The following is a 22199-nucleotide window of genomic DNA, read 5'->3' as shown; positions in this document are numbered from 1 at the left end:
TTGTCTATCTTTGAGAGCCAACAGTTCGTTGATCCGTGTCAGAGGCGCAGAAACGTCGAAACCGTGTTTCTTCAGCTTGGCGAAGGACACTTTGAGGCTATCTAGCTGGCTCATGAGAACGTCAGGTTCAAGATCTTTAAAGCTCTCCACCAACTTGGAAAAGGTGAGCATCATACCAAGTGCTTGACCTTCACGGAACACTTCACTTTCCCCAACCAATGGTGAGGAGCTTGTGGTGGTGCTCTCTGGAAGACTTCTTTTGTTTCAAGTTCCTTCCAAAGCGATGACTCCTTAGCAAAAGGCAAAACAACTATTTGCACCACCTGATTGTTGTTAGCTTCTTCGCTGCTCTCCTGCCATCCCCAAAGGAAGATAATAAGTAAGAGTGACAATGCCGAAGCAAAGATAGATTACTCACCGGCTGGACAGTGAATTCTTCAGTACCAGCCTCTGATTGTTCCAGTGCTGTTGCAGTTAGAGATGAAACTGATTCAGTAGCTGAAAAAAAAACAGTGGAACTGTTTCAAGAACATGGCAGAAACTAAGTCCATGACACACTAACGAGAAGGTTAAAGACATACCAGCAGCCTCACTGAGGTCTGAAGTGTGTTCTACTTCTCCTCTTTTTCTATTCCGACTGTCATCTTCCCTGTTGTGTTCCTCTGGCACCTGTTGCATACAAGTGTCAAAACCCAAAAGGAGAGCTCATTAAAATTAAAGTTAAATAATAACAAAACCAACTTTTTACCTCTTCCTCTCCATTTTCCCCCAAGCTCAGGGACATTTGAGGATTGATAGCAGCACTTACTTCATTAGTGTTTTGCTGAAAATAGAAACAACATTATATTTAATCATATAATTAAACAAGAATCATTCACAAAAGTTGACTAAAGCCAGATAAAACTAACCAAGACCAGTTTGGCTATTGTCTCCTTGGAAGGCCTTATAGCATCGTGTTTGAACTCCAAATACTGATTTGTTGACTTAAACCACACAGAGTACCGTTCACCACATCGTATACTCGTCACCGTCCCTGGACACCATCCCGGTTCAATAAAAAACACTTCAACAGACTCCATCAGTCCAAAGCTTTTAACAGTAACCGTCGCTGGTGTGAGCCTAATGCTGCTTAAACCAACGGTTCTGTTTGGTTTTGGCTCTTCACCTTCATCATTCCAGCTAAGGTATTTCAAAGGCTTCACAACGAAACTCTTCCTGTTTACCATCTCCTTAACAATCACTGATGGTACCCACACATCAACATCTTTATCAACTTCCACTTCCACCATGGTCCCACATCTAAATGTTGACTGATTACAAAATAAATATGATCCGACTTTGGTATTTTTCATTTTTTTTGGCGCGATTTAGATTATCATGGAAAAAACCAAAAAATTGCTAATGGGCCAAAAATTACTGGGCCTGGGTTAAGTAATGAAGAGTCTATCTATGTTGGACCAATATTCTCTTTGTGCTTAGGTTCGAGAAGAACTTGCCAGACCGGTTTAGGTGGGTTGCAAAGACCGGTTTGATTCCAAAATTATTACCGTTAAGAGAAAAGCACGCGTTTTGTGGCTATCGAAAACGACTCAAACCTTTAAGAGAGAATATAGCCGTTACGAAAGGCCCTAGCTTCTCTATAAATATACAATATTCCAACTCAAAAACACTACACTTTTATAATCAGACAACAAACCAAACTCGTAAACATTATAATCAGACAAAAAACCAAACCATTGTTTCTCCTTCTTTCTTCTCCAATGATATCGTTGTCCGAAGAAGACCGCTAAATGTCAAAAATACAAAACCTCCAATCTCCTTCCACTAAATCTCTCTCTCTCTCTGTTTAATCTTGTAATCTCGTTTCTGTGCAATGGAGAAACCACCGGAAAAAGTGAACAAGGGGTTTCAGAGGCCCAAAGACCAAACCGGTCTCGAAATCGAAGAAAGGCTGAAAGACTCAGTGGTGGAGCTCCCGGTTTACATGGTCCCGCCGTCCTCCTCGAGTACCTCGCTGCTGAAGTAAGTATCTCGATTCAGATCTGATTTTTGTTTAGCCAAAATCATTCTTATTCTAAGATATGTGGTGATTCAGGTGTTAGAGAGCTTGCTGCCAGAGACAGCAAAAAGTCCGACGACGATCGTTCTCAGCTTCTTTTCCCGATTAGGAACTATCAAGCTTTCACCAAATTTTTTTTTTGTCAAAATTTTTTTATATTATTAATTATATATATATTTAGAGAGAAAGAGGTGAGAGAGAGAGAGTGTGGGGAGAGAGAGAGAGAGTGAGGCGAGAGGGGGAGAATGGGGGGGGGAGAGAGAAGGTTTATTGGGGGCGAGAGAGAGAGTGAGGGAGAGAGAGCGGGGAGAGCCGGGGGGGGGGCTCCCCCCGGAGGGAGAGGACCCCCGGGAGGAGAGGACCCCCGGAGGGAGAGGACCCCCGGGGAGGAGAGGACCCCCGGGGAGGAGAGGACCCCCGGGGAGGAGAGGACCCCTGCGGAGGAGAGGACCCCCGGGGAGGAGAGGACCCGGGGAGGAGAGGACCCGGGGGGGAGAGGACCCGGGGGGGAGAGAACCCGGGGGACCCGGGGGGAGAGGACCTGAGGACCCGAGGACCCGGGGGGAGAGGACCCGAGGAGAGGACTCGGGTCCCCGAGGAGAGGACTCGGGGAGGACTCGGGGAGAGAACCCGGGTGGGGAGAGAACCCAAACCCGGGGAGAAGCCGAGAGGCGGCCCGGCCCGGGAAGAGGCACCTCTTCGGAGAAAGGGGCGGGTGGATGCGAGATGCGGGGCGGATGGGGGTGGATGCGAGATGCGGGGCGGATGGGGGTGGATGCGAGATGCGGGGCGGATGGGGGGGAGAGAGCCCGAGGAGAGAGAGCCCGAGGAGAGAGAGGCCCGAAAGAGGCCGTGCAGAGAGAGAGAGTTGCTTATTATAAATAATTGATGTAATGGCGTAGATGTAATCTTGCTAGCAGGTTGGTAAACCCGCATTTAGGTTGGTAAATGTAAATCATATATTTAAAATGTTCATGATATATCAATGTTAAACATTTATAAAATAAAAAATAAATATCTACATATTAAATGTGGAGATCAAACTCTAGTATTTAATTAAATTACAGTGGGAGGACCAAATTACAGTGGAAGGACAATTGTCAAATATACTTGATCAATTTGTATTAACTAAAAGAAAATTCTTACTATCGTTTGATTTGTATTTCCTTATCTTTTTCATAATCATTCTTTTATTTTCGTCTAAATACATTGTATCATTCCAATGCAATCAAATGGCAAAATTTCAGTTAATGAGTCAATTGTTCAAATCATTCATGTTAATGGTGGATTTTTAAAATAAAATTATCATTTGAAAAAAACAAAACAAGATCGAAAACAACAAATTTATAAACTAAAATTCAAAATGTAGAAACTAAAAGTTAAAATCTATATAAATAATCAAGGCTTAAGAAGTATAAACAGAAGAGTGGTTAACAAATTTTGATTATATTTTCCATTTTTGGCGCCATTTTAAATAATTGTTGCAAAAGAAAAATAAATAAATAAAGAGTCGAATTCGTATTTTTCTTCTCTTCATCGAAACCATCGTAATGGCTGCACAGTCTCAATTGCTTCCTATCGCCGGGAGAGTCGCCATTGTCACCGGCTCTTCTCGCGGTATCGGGAGAGCGATAGCGATCTACCTCGCTGAACTCGGTGCGAGAGTCGTCGTGAATTACACAACTAAATCATATGACGCAGAGCTCGTCGCGGCGGAGATCAACGGTCTTCCCGCCATTACCGGAAACGGACCAAGAGCGATCGTGGTTCAGGCCAACGTTTCAGAGCCAAGCCAGGTGAAATCTCTGTTCGATGCGGCGGAGAGGGCCTTCGAGTCACCGGTTCATATTCTGGTTAACTCGGCGGGAGTACTCGATCCCAAGTACCCTTCGATCGCAAACACATCAGTCGAAGATTTTGATCGCACGTTCAGGTACATTAGAGACTGTTCATTGGTTAGAATCTTTGTCTTCACGCTAAATAGTAGAAAAGTAAGCAAAAAAAAATTCAGTTCGTTAGTTTGGTTGTTGTTATTACAGTGAGATCAGTATTATGTCCGAATTCGAATCAAATGTGATTGGTTCTGTGTTTTTCTTTTTTGAGTTAGAAAAATGATGTCTTAATTTTAAATAAATAAAAAAATGATGCATTCTATTTTCCAATGTTACTGAGATTAGTATGTCTTGTGTTCTTAAGATGTATGTATGTCTAATATGGAATCAAGTTTCAACTAAAGGTTTATTCTTTCATTGCTGCTACTTTTATGTTCTTAATCACTCTCTGTTTGACCTTTGTTTCTTATGGAATGTGTAGTGTCAATACAAAAGGGGCGTTTCTTTGCAGCAAGGAAGCTGACAATAGGCTCAAACAAGGAAGCGGTGGTCGGATCATACTCCTCACATCTTCCATGACCCGAGGTTTGAAGCCTGGATTCGGCGCCTATGCAGCATCGAAAGCAGCTGTGGAAACGATGGTCAAGATCCTTGCGAAAGAGCTCAAAGGAACAGGGATCACTGCAAACTGCGTAGCTCCGGGACCTATAGCCACCGAGATGTTCTTCGAAGGGAAGAGCTCGGAGGTTGTGGAGAAGATAGCCGCAGAGAATCCTTTTGGGAGAGTCGGCGAAGTCAAAGACGTGGTGCCTCTCGTTGGGTTCTTGGCTGGTGATGGTGGTGAATGGATCAACGGTCAGATCATTCCTGTTAATGGTGGATATGTGTAAAAGGATTGGTCTTTAGTAGCCTCTTTGATGTTCTTTGGAGGCTTACTGATCATATGTTTGCAGATGTGTGGTTAGGTTGTTGGTTATACAGATGATTATATAACAATAATAACCACATAGTGATTCTTATTTGATGCTCAGTTAGAAAGATAACGTAAATGTATGAGAGAATTGGTTTCTCGTTTATTCATAGGGTATTAAGTAACTGCTCATAATCCACCACAACAGGATGATTGATAATCATACACAAAAACTACAATATTACATGTAATCAACCCATCAACCGGTATTAAGGTAATGCACTCCACATTCTTTGATCATCCATGTGTCTCTGATGACTCCAAATTCAAAGAAAAGTTTGTTTGAAGTCACGTTTGCTTCGAATTCAAAGATGTACAGATGTTCCCTTAAAGGGCGATACAGAATGTGCATAATTGGACTGCAAGGGACATCATCGAGGCTATTCTGTTTGATCCATTGACGCACAAACAACATTTGACCTTTAGCAGCTTCAACCTCATCTTTACAATCCAGCAAGATGCAAGCCCTCCATCTCACAGATGAAGGTGAAGGCCTCTCGTTCAACTTCATTACTAGGGAACCTCCATTAGCTTGATAATTGAAGTAGTTAGGCATTTCTTTACCGGGTAAGACCGTACCTTTATAACTAGTCGATGTCTGGATGATGATGTCTCTAGCTTCTTTATTCAGTTTGAAGCAGTTGGCGAAGTTGAGAGCAATCTTTTGATTAAGAAAGGAGCAGTCTAGTCTCTCCAGAGACTCGCAATCTTCTGCGTCTAGTTCTGATAATGAAATTGGAAGCTGCGGGAGTGACAAAAGCTCTTTGCATCCATTGAGTACAAGTCGACGAAGACGAGAGATTCTCTTGATCCAAGGAGAAATCTCTTGTATTTCTGTGTTGCTCATGAACAGATCTGTCATGATGTCAAGAACATGAGGAAACTCCTTGAGGTTCTCGTTGTATGACAGATGCAATTTTTCTAGACGAGGCCACAACCTGATCGAAGAAGGCACTTGTTTAATTGCAGTTCCAGTGAGATCCAGATATTCGATGTTTGTCGAGATCTCAGGAAAACTTTTCATCAAGGAGCAATCAGCAAGATCAAGTTCACGAAGAGATTTCAAGTTGATGTTGACAGGAAGAACCTCCAGCTTGCAACATTTTTTCAAATTTAAAGATTCTAGTTTATGGAGGTTTCCAATAGAGGCAGGAAGCTCCACAAGACTTGAGCATCTACTAAAATTCAGATGTTTGAGATTAGTGGCATTTCCAATAGAGGAAGGGACTTCCTCTAAACTTGAGCAATCAAAAAAATCCAATACCTCGAGGTTTCTTATGGCATTCCCAATAGAGGAAGGGAGCTCTACCAAACTTGAACAACTACGAAGAGACAGAAACTGGAGATTAGTTGCATTCCCAATAGAGTAAGGGAGCTTCACTAAACTTGAACATCCTGTGAGATCTAATTCCTGTAGACTAGTGGCAGTTGAGAGACTAGAAACATCCTTCAAGTTTTTTGAATCCCTCAAACGCACCCATTTGAGATTGCTAAGCAGCTGACAAACAAAATCAACAAGAACACATTTGTTAGATGCTATTAGTCTAGTTTTTTTTTAAGTTACATAACTGTACAAATCTGATCAAATTAATAATAATGATAACAACTTGGTTAAAAACATATGATAGTCAATTCAAAAAAAAAAAAAAACATATGATAGTCTTATTACTTACTTTAGTTCCTTCCCACAACTTCTCAAGTTTGCTGCAAAACATGATTAGTTCCACGAGGAGCTCTGGGTTGGGAATACAATGCAAACATGTCATCGGAAAATATTTCCAATCTAGTAATCTAAGTTGACGAGATAAATAGCTTGGTCCACCAAATAGATGAAATGTATCTCCTTCACCATCACGTTCCTGTCTGATTCTTAAGAACTGGAGATTAGACATTCCTTCAAAGGCTCTCTCACTGACATTTATTTTGTTTCCATAAAACTTTATGCCAATAACACTTCTACTACCCTGAAAATAAAACCAAAAATAAGGTAGGAATGATTGTAGCTACTTATTAAAAAGACTCAGTTTGTAACGAGCAGTAATGCAATAAAACAGTAATAGCAAAACTTACCGCTGAACCATCAGCAAGTACTTCACAAATCTCTCTTTTATCGACCAGAAACTGACGTTGTCCAGGCTCAGTGGGCTGTTTGCGGACAATATTTCCACCCAGCTGGACTAGCATATCATGCATACTCACACGTCCAATTTCCAAAAATATGAGAGATTTCTCAGCTAAGACGTTAAGCTGTTGCCTCACATCAGAAAATCTCTTTGAAAGATGCTCTACCACTTTCTCTATCCACCCATAGTTGAAAAAGCAGGCTATGTGAAGAAACAAATCTTTATTTTCATGAGATAGTGCGTTATAACTGAACATCAAAATGCTCTCAATTTCTCCATCAAGGCACATCCTTAGCCCTGGTAGTGTGTTTTCCCACTCCTCCTTCGACATTCCTCGAAAATAAGATCCCATAACCCTTAGTCCCAATGGGAGTCTACCGGCGAGTCTTGTAACTTGCCATACAAGCATCTCAAAACCATCTTCAGGGGACTTTTGACCAAAAGCATACATACAAAACATCTGAATAGCCTCACGATCTGACGGAAAATCAACCTTGTAAATATCAGTGATCCCATGTGCCTTCAAAATCTTTCGATCTTGCGTTGTAATGATAATCCGACTTCCATTACCAAACCACCCAGTTTTTTTGGCCATGGCTTCTAGTTGTACTAACCGATCAACGTTATCAAGAACAACAAGAACTTTCTTGTCTTTCAGTCTTTCTTGTGCAACTCCCAAGTGAGAAATCTTGAGATCCTCCTCCTTCTGGTTGGTTAACTGAGACAAAAGCTTTTGCTGCAAATGCAACTTCACAGTGTAGTCGTCTGAACAAACCGGTGGAGTATACATTGTTTTGACATTCATCATAAAGACACTGTATTGAAATGTATCTGATAGTTGATTAAACAGACACCTAGCAATGGTGGTCTTGCCAATCCCAGCCGGCCCCCAAATCCCTATCATCCTCACTTCATCCAAATCTGTGCGTAAAACCCGCGAAATCTTGTTCATATGAGCTTCCATCCCAATGAATTCGTCGAAATCTCTTGACGGTGTGGAGTTAAACAACTTTTTTGCAACCTCAGTGGCAACATCTTCGACCATTTTTGCCTCATTATCCCTTATACAACAATATTTAAAATATATCAAAGTCAATATAAATTCTTCAAAAGACATTCGTATAGAGTTTGGAGAGATTTGACGTACCAGTTCTTTGAATGGTAACCAGCGAGTGTGGCCACTTTTGCTAGAGCTAGACTCCATTTTACAATAACCTCATTTCTTTTACCTTTACAAGTTTCTTTAAAGACTTTCCCAAACTCACCGGCCTGCTTCTTGACATCAGTTGGATCCACTTTATAGAAAACGGGAATCACCGTTTGACCTAACTCTTCCTTACACTTCATAATCTCCACTAACTCGTCCAGACACCAAGACGAAGAAGCGTATCTTTTCGAGAGCAACACAATCGCAATTCTTGATCCTTGGATTGCCTTCTTGAGCTCAGGTCCGATATACTCTCCTCTTGTGATCTCGTTATCGATGAACAGGCTGATTGCTTTGCTCCTACACTCCTTGAGAAAATGGCTGAGGAATGATTTACGGACATCTGCTCCGTGGAAGCTCGGGAAGACATCGGGTGTCCAGTTACGAGGCAAAGACGACTTGGGAGATGGTGGAGATGATGAAGCAATTATTTTGTTTTCTTGGACTCTGAACTTTCCATAAACAATAAAAAAGATTGTACTACACAAAAGCGTAAAGATGGTTGCAGAAACTGTCACAAGGAGAAGGTAAAGATCCATTACTACGCTGGAGAGAAGATCTAAAGATCACAGAGATTTTACGAGATAGAAATTAATGATTTTTGTAACACCAAACTTATATTAAAAAGCTCAAAGAGCATAAAAGTTTACAACTGAAGCAGAAGATCCCGGAGATATGCTCGACGTGTACTTTACTGGACCGAAAATTCTTGGATATTTCCTGTGATTTGAAAATGAAATTTCCTGTGATGTGAAAATGAAATTTCCTGTAGATTCCACCATTCTTGTATGTTTTATAAATCGAAGTTCTTGGATATTTCGTTTGATTTGAAAATGAAATTTCCTTTTTAAAAGTAATATTTAAAATTTACTTGAAGAAGTTATGGTTGACTTTAGTGGACCGAAAGTTCTTGGATATTTCCTGTGATTTGAAAATGAAATTTCCTGTAGGTTCCACCATTCTTGTAAGTTTTATAAACCGAAGTTCTTGGCTATTTCCTTTGATTTGAAAATGAAATTTCCTTTTTAAAAGTAATATTTAAAATTTACTTTTATGATTTGGTTCAGAGTATGAAGAAGCTATGGGCTGATAATTGTTCTTGGATATTTTCCTTTGATTTGAAAATGAAATTTCCTTTTTAAATCGATTTGATCAGCATGGTTTAAAAGTAGTTTTTTCTTTTCTTCAAACTGTGAGTTATGGTTTGGTCAATTTGCAATAACGTCAGAAAATTCTTACTATCATATCATTTTTTATTTCATTGTTTTTTATAATCATTTTCTTTTATTTTTGTCTAAATATAATTTATGGTTTCAATTAGGCAACAATTTTTTTGATTATCGTTCCAAATGCAATCAATTGGCGAAACTTCAGCTAATGGGTTAATGGTCAAATCAATTCATGTTAATGGTGGATTATGTTAAAAAAAATGTTTGGTCTTGAGAGACCTCTTTGCTGTTCTTCTTAGGCTTAATATTGCTTTAAGTTGCTACAATGAGATTCAATAAGACAGAAAACCATGATTTGTAATTTCCAGACCATTGTGCCTTCTGTAAGCTAGTGTTGTTAGTCTTGTTGTGACGTTGTCCAGTCACGTTTAGAACAAACATGGTTAACACTTTAAAACAAAGTCAATGATACTAATTAACTATGTCAAGATCAGATTAACTAACAAAAGATTCAGTTTAATAAATAGTTAGCTAGCTTCATTTCTGATGATCCTGCTCTAAGACCATTTAGGTTCACATGGCACAACAGCTTGTTTGACTCAAAAAACTGAAAAAAGACACCGGACTCTGCTCTTGATCTACAACTTCCTTGAACTCTTGTTCCTTCTTACTTAGGCTTCTCCCCTGAGATCACAAAAAAAAAAGAAATACTGAAGCTAAGAGAGATGGTTAAAAATAGATTACTTAGTTATAAAACAAAGAATATGGTTAACTACTTTTCTCTTTTAACAGCTTGTACCAACGACTAACCAATAATCACTACCAGAGATGTGACTTTTTCGCAAAAGGCAAAACAATGGTTGTGGCCTAAACACCAGGAGTAGAAGAACTAAGGTTATGTTCTCTTCTCCTCTTTTGATTGTTGTTAACTTCTCCGCTGCTCTCCTGCAACCGTGAAACCATTTAAAAGGAACCTTAGTTAGTGCATACAAGTGCTTAGAAAGTAAGAGTGCCAATGCTGAAGCAAAGATAGATTTAGCTTTACATTCTCTTGTGTTGTATGGTTTCCCAAGCCACTCTGATCACTCACCGGCTGAACAGAGATTCCCTCAGTTCCAGCCTCTGTTTGATTCAATGTTGTCGCAGATCTGGCTGGGGAAGGGGCTAGAGATGAAACAGATTCAGTTTCTGGAAAACAAGAACAAGAACATCCATATTACATTTGCAGATAAATTGAACAATAATCAAGAACATTCACTACATCTGCTGTTACTATAATGACAAATAATGAGAGTTAAGACATACAAAGTTTACTGAAACCAGAGACATTTGAGGAGTGATGGCAGCATTTACTTCACTAGTGTCTTGCTGAAAACAGAAACAACACAACACAACACTCTGAGTTATAAATCAAACAAGAACCTAACACAAAGTTGACTGAAACTAGAGAAACCAACCAAGACCAGTGTGGTTATTGACTCCCCTGAAGGCCTTAGAGCATCGTGTTTGAACACCAAAGACTCATTAGTAGCATTCAAACACACAGTGTACCTATTCTCACAGAGGATACTCGTCACCGTCCCTGAATGCCATCCCGGTTCGAGAAACACTTCAACAGACTCCATCAATCCATAGCTTTTTTCAACAGAAACATGGACTGGTGTGAGCCTAATGCTGTTTAAACCAACGGTTCTGTTTGGTTTTAGTGTTTCACCATCGTCCCAGTTAATGCGCTTGAAAGGCTTGACAACAAAACTCTTCTTATCCTTCATTACCTTAACAATCACCGATGGTACCCACAAATCAACCTCATCATCATCATCATCCGTGTCATTCACTTCCACCATGGTTCCACAGCTAAATGTTAATGTCTTATATAGAAATCTCTTCAATAACCCAAAAAAAAAAAAATTAAGAAATAATGAGAAACCACATAAACACACAAGAAAAGAAAAAAAAAGCACACCAAAGAAAAGCTCGAACCTTCTTTCGTGGTCTGTCCCATACTCGTCCGACCCTGTCAAAATGCTGTCTTGATCTGGAACAGATCTGGTGGTGAATCCTTATGTTTCCATATACCGACACAGAGGTTTCGAGAATGGCTCTGAACCAAGACCCTTTAAGCCCTTGTTCGTTAGAGGAGACTTCAATCTCATCGCATTTCTTCATTGGTATTGTCGGAAAATAGAAACCCTAGAACTGAGAGTGGGTAAACAATGATGGCTTAGAAAGTTATAAAGAGCCCGAGGCGAGTATGGCTGCACAGTCGTCGCTTCCTCTCCACGGCAGAGTCGCCTCGCTGAACTCGGTGCGAGAGTCGTTGTTAATTACACAACTAAATCGTCTGACGCCGAGCTCGTCGCGGCTAAGATCAACGGTCTTCCAGCCGTTACCGGAAACGGAACAAGAGCGATCGTGGTTCAGGCCAACGTTTCAGAGCCAAGCCAGGTGAAATCGCTTTTCGAAGCTGCGGAGAAGGCCTTCGAGTCACCGGTTCATATTCTGGTTAACTCGGCGGGAGACCTCGATCCCAAGTACCCTTTGATCGCTAACACATCAGTAGAAGATTTCGATCGCACTTTCAGGTACACTAGAAACACATCAGTAAACTCTTTGTACAGTGAGATGATCATGTCTGAAATTTCGACATGCATTTTTGAGTTATAATCTTGTCTTAACGCTAAACAGTCGAAACTAAGCAGTTTTTTTTTTTTAGTTCAGTAGCTTGGTTATGTCTGAATTCAACCCAAATGTGATATATGTTCTGTGTTTCTTTGTGTCAGAACAATGATTCCTTTAGCGGGGTTATTGGTTCTGGTTAGTGGATTTATAAATGAGAATAAGACCAAAATAGTACTAAATCAAGTTTTTGTTCCCAAACTAGCACTCAAGGCCAAAAGTCACAAAAATAACATTTAAGGAGTGGAGTTTAGGGTTTAAAATTTAGGGTTTAAGGTTTAGAGTTTAGGTTTTAGGGTTTAGAGTTGAGAAGTGAGGTTTTGGGGATAAGATTTCAAATTTTGAAAATTAAAAAAATTTAAATTTTTCAAAAAATAAAATGCTATTTTGGTCATTTTAGTTTTTGAGTGCTATTTTTGTGATATAAACTAAGAAATGTGCTATTTTGGAGATTTGCCCATTATAAATTTTCCTTATATTTAGAAATCTTCCATAAATCCAGTGATTTTCAAATCAAATAAATAGCTTTAAGAATTATTGATATGAGTATTTTAAAATCTAATAAATGAGAATTGTTATAAATCAATGGATTTGTGACTAGACTTATTAAATAAAGCACTACAAGAGAACATTATGTTCTCCGACTGCAACTTCCAAAAACATGGATTGTCAGAATAAACTTTTCACGACATCTCCTCAGAAATTTCGGATCAAACTATTTTTTCACCATGTTATCGGAAGTTTGATCAGATCAAAAGTAAAAATTTCTAACAAAACAGATTTACTTGTCATCTTTTTAGAAATCTCATCGGAGTATTCTCGGAACTTATTGACGACTTCATCTTCTCCACCATTCATCATCTTTATTGCCTCTTTTTCATTTTGCTAAGCATCAAAAGCTGGTCACACACAATTGGTGGGGATACATTCATATGGAATACATCTCTCGTTGCATCTCTTTTTCATTATTGTATGCATTATATAATATGGTTGTATGGACATGTGCTTAGTGCATGTTTTTAACATGAGCAAAAAACAATGTATAAAATTTGAAGTAATGCATCAACCGATGTTTGTTGGGATACAAAACTATAAATAATGAAAAAAAACAATATAAAACAAATCCAACCAAAATAACAAGGTTAACCCCAATATTTGATCCTTTGTATTTTACTCTTTAAAATAGTTACAAATCCAATCAAATCCAGTTTAAAATTAAATCCATACACAAATCTTTATTATTGAATAACAAATGATTCTAAAATTTATTTTAAAATCATAAAACCAATAACTATGGATTTGAATGTGAATTTTAAAATAATAGAACCAATAACACTACATTTAGTTTGGATTTACAAATCCATTAAAATGCAGAAACCATTAAAATGCAGAAACCAATAACATTTATATGTACGTGATTCAGCTGTATATGTTATTGTATATGTTATTGTTCACTCTCCATGAATCCTAATACATTTATATGTACGGATGTTATTGAGACCGTTCATTAGCTTGGTTGATGTAAGCTGTTTCTAATTTGTTGTACAGTGAGATGGTTATGTCTGAATTAGAACCAAATGTGGTATGTTCTGTGTGTGTTTTTGAGTTATATAAATGATTCCTTTACTGCATTTCAACTGGCATTTCGTGATCTGTACTTGATCAAAATCCTAATACAGTTTATGTTCCAGCATTTTTGAGATGTGTATGTCTAATTCCGAGACAAAGGTTTATTCTTTCATTTCGCTGCTACTTTTATGTTCTTAATAACTCTCTGTCTGACCTTTGTTTCTTATGGAATGTGTAGTGTCAATACAAAAGGGGCGTTTCTGTGCAGCAAGGAAGCTGCCAATAGGCTCAAACAAGGAGAGCCATTGTCATTGTCACCGGCTCTTCTCGCGGTATCGGGAGAGCGATAGCGATCCATCTTGCTGAACTTGGTGCGAGAGTCGTTGTCAATTACACAACCAAATAGTCTAACGCCAAGCTTGTCGCAGCGGAGATCAACGGTCTTCCAGCCATTACCGGAAACGGACCAAGAGCGATCGTGGTTCAGGCCAACATTTCAGAGCCAAGACAGGTGAAATTCCTTTTCGACGCTGCGGAGAAGGCCTTCGAGTCGCCGGTTCATATTCTGATTAACTCGGCTAGAGCTGTAAAATGGGTGGGCTGTCCAATGGGCATCCATGTCCAAATATATTTGAGCTTCCATTAGTTATACCCATATTTTCATATGGGCTTTAAATGGTCAAAATTGAGAAACCATTTAATTTACGGGTGTTTGTGGATTTGGTTAATATGGACACATGCAGCCCAATTAAAAAAAATTCTAGGGTTCTAAAATTTGGGGGAAAATTGGAAAATTTCATTTCATCGTGAAAGAGAGTTTATGCGACTCATTTGGCGATTTGGTGATTGAAACTGAGTTCCATCGGAGAAATTGAGTTTTCCCGCCAAAATCGAAAAATTGAGTTTTCTCGCCAAAACCGCAAAATCGAGTTTTCCCGCCAAAACCGCAACATCGAGTTTTTCCGTCAAAACCGCAAAATCAATTTTTCCCGCCAAAACCGTAAAATCGAGTTTTCCCGTCAAAATCGCAAAATTGAGTTTTTCCGGCAAAACTGTAAAAATTAAGTTTCCCGTCAAAACCGTAAAATAATCGCAAAATCGAGTTTTCCCGCCAAAACCGTAAAATCGTGTTTCCCGTCAAAACAGTAAAATCAAGTTTTTCCGTAAAAACCAAAAAATCGAATTTTCCTTGCAAGATTGGAAAATCGAGTTTGTCCGTCAAAACCGCAAAATCGAGTTTTTCCGCCAAAACCGTAAAATCGAGTTTTCCCGTCAAAGCAGTAAAATCGAGTTTTCCCGCAAAAGCCGGAAAATCGAGTTTTCCTTGCAAGATTGGAAAATCGAGTTTGTCCGTCAAAACCGCAAAATCGAGTTTTTCCGCCAAAACCGCAAAATCGAGTTTTCCTTGCAAGATTGGAAAATCGAGTTTGTCCGTCAAAACCGCAAAATCGAGTTTTTCCGCCAAAACCGCAAAATCGAGTTTTCTCGCCAAAATCGCAAAATAACCGCAAAATCGAGTTTTCTCGCCAAAACCATAAAATCGAGTTTTCCCGTCAAAACCGTAAAACCGAGTTTTCCTGCAAAAACCGAAAAATCGAGTTTTTCTTGCAAGATTGGAAAATCGAGTTTGTCCGTCAAAATCGCAAAATCGAGTTTTCCCGCCAAAATCGCAAAATAACAGCAAAATCGAGTTTTCCCGCCAAAACCGTAAAATCGAGTTTTCCCGTCAAAACCGTAAAATCGAGTTTTCCCGCAAAAACCGGAAAATCGAGTTTTCCTTGTAAGATTGGAAAATCGAGTTTGTCCGTCAAAACCGCAAAATCGAGTTTTCCCGTCAAAGCCACAAAATCGAGTTTTGCCGCCAAAACCGTAAAATCGAGTTTTCCCGTCAAAACCGTAAAATCAAGTTTTCCCGCAAAAACCAGAAAATCGAGTTTTCCTTGCAAGATTGGAAAATCGAGTTTGTGCGTCGAAACCGCAAAATCGAGTTTTCTACCAAAACTATAAAATTTATAAGCTTATAGATTAAAAATTAAAAAAATCTTTATATGGTCCATTATGGATTTCATGGCAGTCCATGTAAACATGGGTATTTGTGGGTTTGGTTCTTAATGGACATGGTTACTAATAGACATGGTCACTCTTTGTCCACAAACAATAAATGGATAAATAGATATGGGTTAATGGACGTGGGCTAATCCAGTTTACAGCTCTAAACTCGGCGGGAGTCCTCGATCCTAAGTACCCTTCGATCGCAAACACATCAGTCCAAGATTTTGATCGCACGTTCAGGTACAATAGAGACTTTTCATTGGTTAGAATCTTTGTCTTCACGATAAATAGTCGAAAAGTAAGCAAAAGAAATATTTTCAGTTTCGTTAATTTGGTTGTTGTTATTACAGTGAGATGATTAATGATTAATATGTCTGAATTCGAATCTAATATGATTGGTTCTGTGTTTTTCTTTTTTGAGTTAGGAAAATGATTTCTTTATGTACCAATGTTAATTGTAAACTGTGTGTCTTAATTTTAAATCAATGAAAACAAGTTACTGAGATTTGTATGCCTTAATTTCGAATCAAATGAAACATGTCTTGTGTTCTTGAGATGTATATATGTCTAATATGGAATCAAGTTTCAACTAAAGGTTTGTTTATTCTTTCATTCGCTGCTACTTTTATGTTCTTTATCTCTGTTTGACCTTTGTTTCTTATGGAATGTGTAGTGTCAATACGAAAGGGGCGTTTCTTTGCAGCAAGGGAGCTGCTAACAGACTCAAACAAGGAGGTGGTGGTCGGATCATACTCCTCACATCTTCCATGACCCGAGGATTGAAGCCTGGATTCGGCGCCTATGCAGCGTCAAAAGCAGCTGTGGAAACGATGGTCAAGATTCTTGCGAAAGAGCTCAAAGGAACAGGGATCACTGCAAACTGTGTTGCTCCGGGACCCATAGCCACCGAGATGTTCTTCGAAGGGAAGAGCTCGGAGGTTGTGGAGAAGATAGCCGCAGAGAATCCTTTTGGAAGAGTCGGCGAAGTCAAAGACGTGGTGCCTCTTGTTGGGTTCTTGGCTGGCGATGGTGGTGAATGGATCAACGGTCAGATCATTCCTGTTAATGGTGGATATGTGTAAAAGGATTATATAACAATAATAACCAATAATGATTCTGATTTGATGCTCAGTTAGAAAGCTAACCTATAAGTAAACTATGAGAGAATTGGTTCCACGTTTATTCATAGGGTATTAAGAAACTGCTCATAACCCACCACAACAGGATGATTGATAATCATACACAAAAAAAAAACACAACACTACATGTAATCAACCCATCAACTGGTATTAACGTAATGCATTCCACATTCTTTTATCATCCATTCTTCTTTGTTGACTACCCTGAACTCAAAGCAAAGTTCGTCTGAAGTCACGTCTGCTTCGAATTCAAAGATGTACAGATGTTCGGTTAAAGGGCGATACAGAGTGTGGTTTCTTGGAATGCACGAGACATCGAGGCTATTCTGTTTGATCCCATGATGTACATTCACCATTTCTCCTATACCAGCTTCATCCTCATCTTTACTAACAAGTAAGATGCAAGCCTTCCATCTCATTGATGAAGGTGAAGGCCTCTCGTTCAACTTCATTACTAGTGAACCTCCATTAGCTTGATAATTGAAGTAGTTAGGCATTTCTTTGCCGGGTAATATCGTAACATAATAAGTCGATGACTTGATGATGACATCTATCGCTTCTTTATTCAGTTTGAAGCAGTTGGCGAAGTTGAGATCAATCTTTTGATTAAGAAAGGAGCAGTCTAGCTTCTCCAGAGACTCACAATCTTCTGCGTGTAGGTCTGATAATGAACTTGGAAGCTGTGGGAGTGACAAAAGCTCTTTGCATCCGTTGACTACAAGACCAAAAAGACGAGAGCTTCTCTTGATCCAAGGAGAAATCTCTTGTATTTCTGTGTTGCTCATGACCAAATCTGTCATGATGTCAAGAACATGAGGGAACTCCTTGAGGTTCTCGTTGTATGACATATGCAAGACATGAAGACGAGGCCACAAGCTGATCGATGAAGGCACTTCTTTAATCGCAGTTCCAGCGAGATACATATATTCGATGTCTGTCGAGATCTCAGGAAAACTTTTCATCAAGGAGCAATCAGTGAGATCAAGTGTCGTCAGAGATTTCAAGTTGATGTTGACAGGAAGAGCCTCCAGCTTGCGACATTCTTCCAAAATCAAAGTTTCTAGTTTATGGAGGTTTCCAATAGAGGCAGGAAGTTCCACAAGACTTGAGCATCTACTAAAATCCAAACGCTTGAGATTAGTGGCGTTTCCGATAGAGGAAGGGACTCCTACTAAACTTGAGCAGTCACTAAAATCCAATTCCTCGAAGTTTCTTATGGCATTCCCAATAGAGGAAGGAAGCTTTACCAGACTTGAACATTTACTGAGATACAACTTTTTGAGATGAACGGCATTCCCAATAGAGGAAGGAAGCTTTACCAAACTTACACATCCACTAAGATCCAATTTTTTGAGATGAATGGCATTCCCAATAGAAGAGGGAAGCTCTACCAAACTTGAACATCCACTGAGATCCAACATTTTGAGATGAATGGCATTCCCAATAGAAGAGGGAAGCTCCACTAAACTTGAACATCCACTGAGACTTAGCTCCTCTAGACTAGTGGCAGTTGAGAGACTAGAAACATCCTTCAAGTTTTCTGAATACCTCAGATCCACCCACTTGAGATTGCTAAGCGGCTGACAGACAAAATCAATAAGAACACATTTGTACAAATTTAATCAATTAATAATGATAACAAATTAGTTAAAAACATATGATATTTGTATGTTACTTACTTTAGTTCCTTCCCACATTTTCTCAAGTTCGCTGTCATGCATGATTAGTTCCACGAGGAGCTCTGGGTTGGGAATACAATCCAAACATGTCATCGGAAAATACTTCCACTCTAGTAATCTAAGTTTACGGGATAAATAGCTTGCTCCACCAAATAGATGAAATTCATCTCCTCCACCAGCACGTTCCACTTCCAATCTTAAGAACTGGAGATTAGACATTCCTTCAAAGGCTCTCTCACTCACATTTACATCGCCTCCACTGAACATTATGCCAATAACATTTCCACTACCCTGAAAACAGAACCAAAAATAAGGTAGAGATGATTGCAGTTTATCAAACAGACTCAGTTTGTAACTGCAATAAATCACTAAAAGAAAAACTTACCGCTGCATCATCAGCAAGTACTTCACAAGTCTCTCTTTCATCGACCAGAAACCGGCGTTGTCCAGGCTCACTGGACTGTTTGCGGACAATATCTCTACCCAGCTGGACTAGCAGATCATGCATACTCACACGTTCACTTTCCAAAGATATGAGAGACTTATCGGCTAAGACGTTAAGCCGTTGCCTCATATTACAAAATCTCGCTGAAAGATGCTCTGCCACTTTCTCTTTCCACTCATAGTTGAAAAAGCAGGCAATATGAAGAAACAAATCTTTATTTTCTTGAGATAATGCGTTATAACCGAACATCAAAATGCTCTCAATTTCTCCATCAAGGCATCTCCATAGCTCTGGTAGTTCATTCTCCCACTCCTGCTTGGACATTCCACGAAAATGAGATCCCATAACCCTTAGTCCCAAAGGGAGTTTACCGGCGAGTCTTGTAACTTCCCATACGAGGTTCTCAAAACCATCTTCAGGGGACTTTTGACCAAAAGCATACATACAAAACATCTGAATAGCCTCACGATTTGATGGAAAATCAACCTTGTAAATATGAGTGATCCCATGTGCCTTCAAAATCTTTCGATCTTGCGTTGTAATGATAATCCGACTTCCATTACCAAACCACCCAGTTTTTTTGGCCATGGCTTCTAGTTGTACTAACCGATCAACGTTATCAAGAACAACAAGAACTTTCTTGTCATTCAGTCTTTCTTGTGCAACTCCTAAATGAGAAATCTTGAAATCTTCTTTCTGGTTGGTTAATTGAGACAGAAAAATTTGCTGCAAGTGCAACTTCACGTTGTAGTCGTCTGAACAAACCGGTGGCGTACACATTGCTTTGACATTCATCAGAAAGACACTATGTTGAAAAGTATGGGATAGTTGATTGAACATACACCTAGCAATGGTGGTCTTGCCAATCCCAGCCGGCCCCCAAATCCCTATCATCCTCACTTCATCCAAATATGTGCGTAAAACCCGCGAAATCTTGTTCATATGAGCTTCCATCCCAATGAATTCGTCGAAATCTCTTGACGGTGTGGAGTTAAACAACTTCTTTGCAACATCAGTGGCAACATCTTCGATCATTTTTGCCTCATTATCCCTTATACAACAATATTCAAAATATATCAAAGTCAATGCCCTTTAAATTGTTCAAAAGACATTCGTATATAGTTTGGAGAGATTTGACGAACCAGTTATTTGAATGGTAACCAGCGAGGGTGGCCACTTTTGCTAGAGCTTCACTCCATTTCCTAGTAACCTCATTTGTTTTACCTTTACAAGTTTTTTTGAAGACTTTCCCAAAGTCACCGGCCTGTTTCTTGACATCAGTTGGATCCACTTCATAGAAAACGGGCATCACTGTTTGACCTAACTCTTCCTTACACTTCATAATCTCTACTAACTCGTCAAGACACCATGATGAAGAGGCGTATCTTTTCGAGAGCAACACAATAGCAATTCTTGATCCTTGGATTGCCTTCTTGAGCTCAGGTCCGATAAACTCTCCTCTAGTGATCTCGTTATCAATGAACAGGTTGATTCCTTTGATCCCACACTCCTTCAGAAAATGACTGAGAAAGGATTTACGGACATCTTTTCCGTGGAAGCTAGGGAAGACATCGTGTACACGATTACTAGGCAAAGACAACTTGGGAGATGGTGGAGATGAAGAAGAAGAAGCAATTATTTTGTTTTCTTGAACTCTGAACTTGGCATAAACAAAAGAAAAGATTCTACTACACAAAAGCGTAGCAACTATCACAAGGAGAAGGTAAAGATCCATTACTACGCTGGAGAGAAGATCTATAGATCACAGAGATTTTACGAGATAGAGAGAAATGATTTACGGAGAGGCTTTGTGTATCTAATGAGAAGACGTTGACGATATTGACTGAACAATGTTCACACTAGCAAGAGAGAAAGTAAGCTTAATAATGGAAATAAAGTTATCTTTTCATAGAAAATACGTGAACCACGTAGGTTCCACCATTCTTGCAAGTTTTATAAACAGAAGTTCTTGGATATTACCTTTGATTTGAAAATGAATTTTCCCTTTTAATCGATTTGATCAGTATAGTTTAAAAGTAATGTTTAAAATTGACATGAAGAAGTAATGGTTTGGTTCTAAATTTTATAAAGACAATTGTGAGTTGAAGAAGCTATGGTTGTGTTTCAAATTAAAAAAAAAAGCTATGGTATTGTTATCCAGCCTTGTTTAAAACATATGTTTTATTCATCTTAATTTATAGCTGTTGCACCAGAGCCGTGCTTAGAGGCTTTTGAAAAAGGCATTTGCCTAGGGCCCCCAAATTTTGTAGAAATTTTAAGGCCCCAAATTACAAAAAAAAAAAAATACTTTTACATGGTAATTAACATATTTTCTTAGTTAGATTTTTATTTTTATTTGAATTTAAATTGGACTTCTGTTTAAAGTAACTAGGTTTGTGATTATTTTTGCTATATTTTAAACAAAACTATAAAGATTCTACTGCTGAAAAACTGTAAATATTTGATCACATTGGTCTTTTCTTTTATATGCTATGAGTTAGATTTATTTTATATATTTATGAGAATTTGATAAAGAAAATATAATATTTTCAATATATAGTTTATTATAGTTAATTTAAATGCTAAGATTTACATTTTTGACAGCTACTAACATTTCAATCAAAAATTTATATCTTTGTATTTATATTACAAATTCATACTTTTTGTTCATGATTTAAAAAATTTATTTTATAAAATTTTGGTGAAAAAAATTTAGAAAATGTTTATGTAATAATTCAAAACTTTTGAGTGTTATATATATATATTATTAAAAATATATCATGTAAAATATATTTTTGAACTCGCCTCGGGCCTCCGAAAACCTTCGCACGGCACTGTGTTGCACCCACGAATAGAATACAAGTCAACACATGTATTCAAATAACAACAAATTCGTCGACATTCAATTCTCTGCTTTTTTCTTTTCAAATATCAAATTGAACTTTTTTGTCGACATCCTATTCGTTTTTTCATATATACAACTCTTTTTGACTGTGACTAGTTATATCTATTTTAGAGTTATGATTTACTGTAAATCTTAAGTTACTTTGATTGATAAGTGTACACACAGTTTAAGGAACTTGGAATACATTTCTCTAGTTCATGCATCATACATTCATACTTGCAGATTGGACGACCCTTTGATTGAAAACATTATTCAAAAAGAGCTGATTTTCTTTCTTTTTAGGCTGGATGTTGTTACCTATGCATTTAGTTCTTTCTACCACATCATTAGTCTTTGATTTGTAATTTGTAGATAATTATGACTTACAGTAA

The 22199-nt window shown here is 38.6% G+C and overlaps 5 protein-coding genes across 8 annotated transcripts; 2 read left to right on the top strand and 3 right to left on the bottom strand.

Moving 5' to 3' along the window:
- The first annotated feature begins 3589 nt into the window (after positions 1-3589).
- On the top strand, positions 3590-4910 carry LOC106445301 (NADPH-dependent aldehyde reductase-like protein, chloroplastic). Its single transcript, XM_013886822.3, has 2 exons — positions 3590-3992; positions 4373-4910. The coding sequence occupies exons 1-2, from the start codon at positions 3610-3612 to the stop codon at positions 4779-4781; spliced, it is 792 nt and encodes a 263-aa protein (XP_013742276.1). The 5' UTR covers positions 3590-3609; the 3' UTR covers positions 4782-4910.
- A 34-nt stretch (positions 4911-4944) lies between these two features.
- LOC106445300 (disease resistance protein TAO1-like) lies at positions 4945-9017 on the bottom strand. Of its 4 annotated transcripts, none has more exons than XM_013886820.3 (5): positions 8132-9009; positions 6932-8045; positions 6535-6825; positions 6126-6359; positions 4945-6036 (listed from the first exon to the last, which is right to left on the bottom strand). In XM_013886820.3, the coding sequence occupies exons 1-5, from the start codon at positions 8728-8730 to the stop codon at positions 5989-5991; spliced, it is 2286 nt and encodes a 761-aa protein (XP_013742274.2). In that variant the 5' UTR covers positions 8731-9009; the 3' UTR covers positions 4945-5988. The 4 variants fall into 4 exon arrangements, with proteins under 4 accessions (XP_013742274.2, XP_013742273.2, XP_022544290.2 ...); XM_022688569.2 differs by having other exon boundaries at positions 5149-5716; positions 5800-6359; positions 8132-9017; XM_048745769.1 differs by having other exon boundaries at positions 5810-6039.
- Positions 9018-9803: 786 nt separating this feature from the next.
- On the bottom strand, positions 9804-11607 carry LOC106445303 (DUF724 domain-containing protein 3). The gene is made up of 6 exons (XM_013886825.3): positions 11344-11607; positions 10818-11246; positions 10666-10728; positions 10406-10548; positions 10171-10305; positions 9804-10044 (listed from the first exon to the last, which is right to left on the bottom strand). The coding sequence occupies exons 1-4, from the start codon at positions 11527-11529 to the stop codon at positions 10525-10527; spliced, it is 702 nt and encodes a 233-aa protein (XP_013742279.1). The 5' UTR covers positions 11530-11607; the 3' UTR covers positions 9804-10044; positions 10171-10305; positions 10406-10524.
- On the top strand, positions 11599-16791 carry LOC106447907 (NADPH-dependent aldehyde reductase-like protein, chloroplastic; the record flags this gene model as incomplete). The annotated part of the gene is made up of 2 exons (XM_048744087.1): positions 11599-11945; positions 16334-16791. Coding segments are annotated over 2 exons (756 nt in total), but the record flags the coding sequence as incomplete, so codon positions are not given.
- A 28-nt stretch (positions 16792-16819) lies between these two features.
- On the bottom strand, positions 16820-20902 carry LOC106431321 (probable disease resistance protein RPP1). The gene is made up of 4 exons (XM_048745768.1): positions 20066-20902; positions 18864-19974; positions 18479-18769; positions 16820-18379 (listed from the first exon to the last, which is right to left on the bottom strand). Exons 1-4 carry the CDS (start codon positions 20656-20658, stop codon positions 16940-16942), a joined length of 3435 nt encoding a protein of 1144 aa, XP_048601725.1. The 5' UTR covers positions 20659-20902; the 3' UTR covers positions 16820-16939.
- Between the last annotated feature and the right edge of the window lie 1297 nt (positions 20903-22199).

Source organism: Brassica napus, chromosome C1 (genome assembly GCF_020379485.1).
Source record: "Brassica napus cultivar Da-Ae chromosome C1, Da-Ae, whole genome shotgun sequence".
NCBI lineage: Eukaryota > Viridiplantae > Streptophyta > Magnoliopsida > Brassicales > Brassicaceae > Brassica > Brassica napus.
The sequence above is the reverse complement of the archived record's forward strand: the minus strand, read 5'-3'. Positions and strand labels throughout refer to the sequence as shown.

Excerpts from the sequence above, each read along its gene's own strand:
- LOC106445301 (XM_013886822.3), top strand. The coding sequence starts at position 3,610 with ATGGCTGCACAGTCTCAATTGCTTCCTATCGCCGGGAGAGTCGCCATT. Across the intron at positions 3,993-4,372 it reads GATTTTGATCGCACGTTCAG|TGTCAATACAAAAGGGGCGT; the intron begins GTACATTAGAGA and ends TGGAATGTGTAG.
- LOC106445300 (XM_013886819.3), bottom strand. The coding sequence starts at position 8,730 with ATGGATCTTTACCTTCTCCTTGTGACAGTTTCTGCAACCATCTTTACG. Across the intron at positions 8,046-8,131 it reads GGTTACCATTCAAAGAACTG|GGATAATGAGGCAAAAATGG; the intron begins GTACGTCAAATC and ends TTGTTGTATAAG. Across the intron at positions 6,360-6,534 it reads AGTTGTGGGAAGGAACTAAA|CTGCTTAGCAATCTCAAATG; the intron begins GTAAGTAATAAG and ends TTTGTTTGTCAG.
- LOC106445303 (XM_013886825.3), bottom strand. The coding sequence starts at position 11,529 with ATGAAGAAATGCGATGAGATTGAAGTCTCCTCTAACGAACAAGGGCTT. Across the intron at positions 10,729-10,817 it reads CAATAACCACACTGGTCTTG|CAAGACACTAGTGAAGTAAA; the intron begins GTTGGTTTCTCT and ends TTCTGTTTTCAG. Across the intron at positions 10,549-10,665 it reads CTCTGGTTTCAGTAAACTTT|AAACTGAATCTGTTTCATCT; the intron begins GTATGTCTTAAC and ends CTTGTTTTCCAG.
- LOC106431321 (XM_048745768.1), bottom strand. The coding sequence starts at position 20,658 with ATGGATCTTTACCTTCTCCTTGTGATAGTTGCTACGCTTTTGTGTAGT. Across the intron at positions 18,770-18,863 it reads TACTTGCTGATGATGCAGCG|GGTAGTGGAAATGTTATTGG; the intron begins GTAAGTTTTTCT and ends TTCTGTTTTCAG. Across the intron at positions 18,380-18,478 it reads AAATGTGGGAAGGAACTAAA|CCGCTTAGCAATCTCAAGTG; the intron begins GTAAGTAACATA and ends TTTGTCTGTCAG.